Source organism: Podarcis erhardii, assembly GCF_964252035.2.
Source record: "Podarcis erhardii genome assembly, chromosome: 8".
Taxonomy (NCBI): Eukaryota; Metazoa; Chordata; class Lepidosauria; order Squamata; family Lacertidae; genus Podarcis; species Podarcis erhardii.
The window spans coordinates 2,809,597-2,815,949 of record NC_138499.1 but is presented as its reverse complement, the minus strand read 5'-3'; the positions used below and the strand labels follow the sequence as shown (position 1 = coordinate 2,815,949).

The 6,353-nt window shown below is 52.7% G+C and overlaps 1 protein-coding gene across 1 annotated transcript; it reads left to right on the top strand.

The window, feature by feature from the left end:
* The first annotated feature begins 758 nt into the window (after positions 1-758).
* MAFA (MAF bZIP transcription factor A) lies at positions 759-4,802 on the top strand. Its single transcript, XM_081874652.1, has one exon. It carries the CDS (start codon positions 1,488-1,490, stop codon positions 2,457-2,459), a length of 972 nt encoding a protein of 323 aa, XP_081730778.1. The 5' UTR covers positions 759-1,487; the 3' UTR covers positions 2,460-4,802.
* Positions 4,803-6,353: the final 1,551 nt, after the last annotated feature.

The following is a 6,353-nucleotide window of genomic DNA, read 5'->3' as shown; positions in this document are numbered from 1 at the left end:
TCCCCGCGCGAGACATCGGAGAGCAGAAACTGCGGGGCTCCGAGGCCGGGTCTGTGGGAAGCGCCTTCCTGCCGCGCTCCTTCGCAGGAGGCAAAGAGACCGGGCGACGCGAGCACTCCGGATGACTTTGTGCGTAATGGCATTTGCTGGCGCGGCTCCCATGCACCCATCCTTTCTCGTCCCGAATGCAGACGAGTGCAGGCTCCTCGGGGCAGGGACTCGCTCGCCCGGGTGCACAGCGCCGTATTTACCGGGGTAGCCGGGCAAGCCAATAAGAAAGCGCCGACGGACGGAGTTGCACGTGCGCTTTCTCCATCTCCACTGCGCAAAGTCGCTTCCGTTCTCCTTCCCCCGGGCGCCCGGGCGCTTTCAGAGCCAGAAGTTGGCAACTGTCCCCGGACTCCCTGAGCCATCCGAGGCGCGCCTCCCTCCCCCCCCCCACCTTCCCCGGGGCGCTTGTCCCCCCAAGACGGACCCCGGGGCTGCTTTTCCTCGGCGCGGCCACAAGAGGGAGCTTCCCCCTCTCTCCCCCCTCCCCTTTCCCTCCCCCCTCCTCCTCCTTGGCTTCCAGCTGTTCCCGCCAGAGACTGACAGCTGGGCCCGGGGGTTGCTATAGGGATAGGCAAATTGCCCCGCCAGCCCCGGCTCGTTATAGGCGGGGAGGTGGCTGCCCCCGCCTCGGCGGGCGGGGCCTGGCGCCGCTCCTTATAAAAGGAAGAATGCTCCATTCAGCACTTCAGTTACTCGCCAACGGGGGGGGAGGCGGCCGAGGGGGCGGCAGCAGCAGGAGCAGCAGCAGCAGCGCTCGGGACCCTCGCGCGCCCTGCAAAGCGGGCAGGAGGAGGGGACGCTCGCCTCGTGCAATTCCAGGACGCCCCCCACTTGCGGGGGGGGGGGGGGCAGCAAAAGTGCCGGGAGGGGGGCGCTGGCCGCTTGGCAAAGCCGCCTCTCTGCTGCTCCTCCTCCTGCCGCTGCTTTGCTGCTGGGACCCCGGAGCGTCGGCGGAGAAGGAGCCGAGCCGAGGCAGGGAAGCGCGCCCGGCGTTGCGGCTGAGCGCCGAGGCCAGGCTGGAGGGGGGCTGCCCGGAGCCCGCAGGACGACCACCGCCCTCCCTGCACCGCCTCCTCCCCGCGGTGCGCCCCCCTCCTGGCCCCATGGACTTTTTGGAGTGAGGGCAACTTTCCCCGACGACGCGTCCTTCGCCCTCGCCAGCAAAAGCCGCTGCTTCTTCCATTTTCTCTTTCTCTCTGTCTCCACCTACCCCGCTCCAATCTTTCCCTCTCTCCCTCCTTCCTCGCAAACTCTCCTCCACTGAGATCGGACGCAGCAACTTTTCCTGCTTCTCCTCTCCGGCTGCCGTCGGAAGGGGGTTCTGAGCGGAGACCGGGCGGCGGGCGTCGTCGAGGCGGCCTCGGTGCGCGGAGCTCTCCGCGCGGAGCCCGGGGGCCGGGGCAGGCGGCGGCCTGGGCGGCCCTCTATGCGGTGAGATGGCGTCGGAGCTGGCCATGAGCGCGGCGGACTTGCCCACCAGCCCGCTGGCCATCGAGTACGTCAACGACTTCGACCTGATGAAGTTCGAGGTGAAGAAGGAGCCGGCCGAGGCGGAGCGCTTCTGCCACCGCCTGCCGCCGCCGGGCTCGCTCTCCTCGACGCCCATCAGCACGCCCTGCTCCTCCGTGCCCTCGTCGCCCAGCTTCTGCGCGCCCAGCCCCGGAGGGCAGCCGCCGACGGGCCTCGCCCACCCGGGAGGCGGCGGCGGCGGGGGCGGCGGAGGCAACCCCGGAGGGGCGTCGGGCAAGGCCCAGCTGGAAGATCTCTACTGGATGTCGAACTACCAGCACCACCTGAACCCCGAGGCGCTGAACCTGACGCCCGAGGACGCCGTCGAGGCGCTCATCGGACATCACCACCATCACCACCACCACCAGGGCGGCTACGAGGGCTTCCGGGGGGGCCAGCCGTTCCCCGGCGAGGAGTTGGCCCCGTCGGGCCACCACCACCCTCACCACCACCACCCGGGGCACCACCACCACCACCCGGGGGCCGGGCACCACCCTCATCACCACCACCTGCGCCTGGAAGACCGCTTCTCCGACGACCAGCTGGTGTCCATGTCGGTGCGCGAGCTGAACCGGCAGCTGCGCGGCTTCAGCAAGGAGGAGGTGATCCGCCTCAAGCAGAAGCGGCGGACCCTCAAGAACCGCGGCTACGCGCAGTCGTGCCGCTACAAGCGCGTCCAGCAGCGGCACATCTTGGAGAACGAGAAGTGCCAGTTGCAAGGCCAGGTGGAGCAGCTCAAGCAGGAGGTCTCCCGCCTCGCCAAGGAGCGGGACCTCTACAAGGAGAAGTACGAGAAGCTGGCCGGGCGCACCTTCGCCGCCGCCGCCGCCAGGGACCCGTCGCCCGCCCAGGGGGGACCCGCGCCGGGCAAGCCGCCATCCGCCGACTTCTTCATGTGAAGCCGCGGGCGCGACGGCGCGGACGGAACTGGGGGAGCCCCCGTCCCACCAGCCCTCGAGGACAAGCAAGAAAGCGTTGGGGTGGGGGGCGTGTGAACCCCTGTGGACTGGCCTCCTCGCTCGCCTCCGGAGAGAAGTTGTAAATACCCGAAGGGGCGCACCGCCTCGCCAAGGCTTCGCGGTTTCTTTCTTGGGGGACCCAGGTCGCCAACCCCCCACCCCACCCCGGGACAGAGGGGAAACCAGACCTGAAGTGGAGGTGGGGTGGGGAGAAAGACCCTCTCCCCACCAAGTCCGCCCGCTCCACCTTCCTTGCACTGACTGCGTTCAGACCTTTTTCTATGTACGAAAGCCGACTTGAATTCTTATGTTTCCTCGCGCCCCCCGACTTCGTACTGACTGGCTCTCCTTCCTCCTCTGTCACCCTCTTCCTGCCCTCCCGCACCTCTTGATGCTTCGTCTTTCCTCCGCTGTTAGTCCCTGGCGTGTTCGCCCCGTCGGCTGGCAAAGGAGGCGCGCGGACTTGTACATTTCGTCGCGGGGACGGACGGACGCGCTCCGGGGGACAGGTACCATTTTTTTTGGGCAAGGAGGAAGAAGGACAACTTTTCTGTCTCCCTCACCTCAACGTAAACCAAACGAAAGCGACGGAGCAGGCAAGCCCCCCGCCTCCAAATATCCCTCGACGTGAAGAAGCAGTAATAGGATTCTGGCGACCAAGGACAGCGCCGTTGGAGAGGGGTCCCCAACTTCCTTCCTCCTTTCTTTCTTTCCTTCCTTCCTTGGAGAGCCCGAGGGGGGCCTCATCCTGCCGCGGCGCCCGACCGGCTCTCTCCCGGCTCTCCTCCGCCTCCTCGAGACCCCCTTCTCTCCGCATTCCTGCATGCCGGACATGTATGGGATTTCAGTAAAATCTCTCCCCCAAACCCGCCCCGTCCCTTACGAGAACAGATGAGGGGAAAGCATGAACCAGTTGTTCTCCCCGCCCCGCCCCGCCCCTCCCCAAACTTTGTATTTTCTCCTCTTACGTCCAGAATTTCCCCCCTCTCCCCCCTCCTTTTCGGTGCATCTTAAACAAACAGAATCTGATAGTCTTAAAAAAAAAAAAAGATTTTGCAAAGTGATATTTTCTGCCTCCCTCCTCTCCTGAGGGAACAGTGATGCTCAAATAACGCTGGACCTTTTTTCCCCTTGCGAGGAGGACCTTCGCAATCTGGGTTGAGTTTACTTGCCTTTTTAATTCCCCTCCTTTTTTTCTTAATTATTATTTTTGTCTGTGTGCGTTTTTTATTTAAAAAAACAAACCAAACCAACGGGGAACTGAGCCAGACTTAACTTATTTAAGGTGTCCACTTGTACATATTAGTAGGTCTTTAATTCCTTTCTCTTCCTCCTCCTGCTCTCCCACTGCCCAGTCTTATCTTCTCCACCCTTTACTTTGCTTGGTGACTTTAAAAGGAAAAAAAGAAAACTTTTAAAAAAACAAACACGAGTCTTAATGAAAGTTTGTATGTAATAGCATGCAAATAATATAAGAATTAATTTAACGATGTTGACAAAGCCGAATGCACTATATACAGTAATAAATTGGATTAAATAATGCTGTTTGTTTTATAGAGATTTAAAATTATCTATGCTGTTTAAAACAATATTGGGGGAAAGAAAACACTCTTAAAGACAATTTGAAAGGCAATAGAGTTAATATATGAACTGCAATCTGTTGGCTGCTATATAATAATATTACTAATACTATGCACCAGAATTATTTATTAAATTCCAAGGAAACGAAATAACGGTTTGAACCTTGATTTATAAAATGCACACTTTATTTATTGCTAATAATGATGATAATAATAATAATACAAACAAACAAAAAATGCAATTGTGCTTTTGGGTGAAGGCTTAACTGATTCACAGCTGGGCTATTTTTTTTAAGATAAAAGTTGTTTGTTTAAAAAGAGGACTCTTAGGAATAAGTATCTTTAAAGCATATGGGTATTTCTCAAAACCCGGCACAATTTGTGAAATTTTGGAACCTGGTGCATTTTTAGGTGCAAGGCATTTTAAATGAAATTTCAATTTCTGTGGTTTTTAAAACACTGTTGCATCCAGATACAACCAATTTCATCTCTAGAGCTTCAATACGGTTCTTAATTTTGTCCCCACATCCTGCTCTTGAGCCATGCAGGCTGTTGCAACCTCAAACCAACTGAATATTTATATATATAGATATATTTTTGTTTGTTTGTCATGAATTGTTTCTTCTTTGTGTTTCAGGCATCAGTGCAAAAAGCCTCCTAGCTTTCATTTGCTACGAAACAAAAATAAATCTCTTTAGACATATTTCTTCGTCTTGCTGCCTTTTCTAGTCTTGTAACCCTCCCCCCCCAAAAAAAAAATTCTTTGAATGTATTTTGCACATTCTGGGAGCTGTGTCTTGGGTTTATTGGATGTAGGAAATGAAATGGCCATTGCCTCTCCCGTTTTTCTTCCTCGCATTTTCTTTGCAAGAAAATCAGAAGTGTGTTCGGAGACCGAGTGAGCAAGAGAGAGGGGGAATGTCTGGGGATTGTGCATGTCTAGCCTGCGATCTTCAGGAATTTGAAAAATTAAATTTACCTAAATTCAAAGACCTCCCGCCCAGAGCTGTTCTGTTAGCACACTGTCAAATTAAATTAATCTCTCTTTAATAAGAAGGCTGGAAAAGATTGCTGAATGAGGCCAATGGCTCGTATAGTCCAGCATTCTCTTCTCACAGTGGCAGACCAGATGCAACAATGGAAAGCATTATTTATTTTGATATTCTGACTTCTTGGAGCTATGCTACAATTACACCACTTACCATTTAAAACAACTAGATTATTCCCCCCCCCCAATATCTGATTTTTATTTATTTTATTTTTTTTTCAATTTGGGCAGCAGCTTTTTGAGAAAGGAAATAGCCTTGTCTTCTGAGTTCCTTATTGGCAAATGTATTTGCAATGCAGCCTTTAAATAATAGAAGGTATATTTAAAATGTGGCTTTTAAAAAAATTAAATTCTTGGCTTTTTTTAGGTTTACGGTATATGAATGGGTATTATTTGTGGAATGTACCACAGATTATTTCCTCCCTCCTATTGGGGAAATGACTTCTTCATGCTGGATTTAAAACAATTATTATCATCTGCCACCCCTCCCACTTTTAAGATTCTAAATGAAAGAGTTTCATCGGAGTAGAAATTGGGTATATTGTTTCATTTGTGTTCCCAGTTAATTAGTTAAAAGAAAATTTTGCCCCAGTTGGAGGGCTCTTTTTAACCGCTTTCCTCACTGCCTGTTTTTATAACCAAATGCAGAGTGTATCCACTTGACTTTTATTTTAGATGGTAATAAATTGGCTTATTTCCTACTTCAGCTACTTAGGGGTTTATGTTCTCTTTTAAATCAATCCATATAACTTCTTTAAAATACTGTGGGAGTTGGAAGAATGGAGTGTGGGGAGGATGTTCTGGTTTTAACAGCGTGAATTTCTTAAACCTGGAAAGTTAGAAAAGGGAGTAGGTATTTTAACCTGGAAATAAAAGCTTTTAGAAAATAAAAATAGCAATTGCACTGATTAACCTGCATGTATTATTTGTATTTAAAACTTTCGCATGAAATATTTCAAGCAAAGAAACCCCCAAAATTCAAACAATTCATGGCTGGCTGGATTTATTTTGGGGGGGGGGGGATGATATAAACTTACTAAATCTCTAAATATTTTTCTGCTTGGGGTGAATTGCCTGTGCCTTTTTTTAGCCACAATCCAACAGGAATAAGTTCTGTGTGAGCCTTGTTGAAATCAGTTGGGGCCGTATCAGAGCATTCTTGTGACTTGGTTGAAATTGGGGGTTTCTAGAAAGATCTTTTCCAGT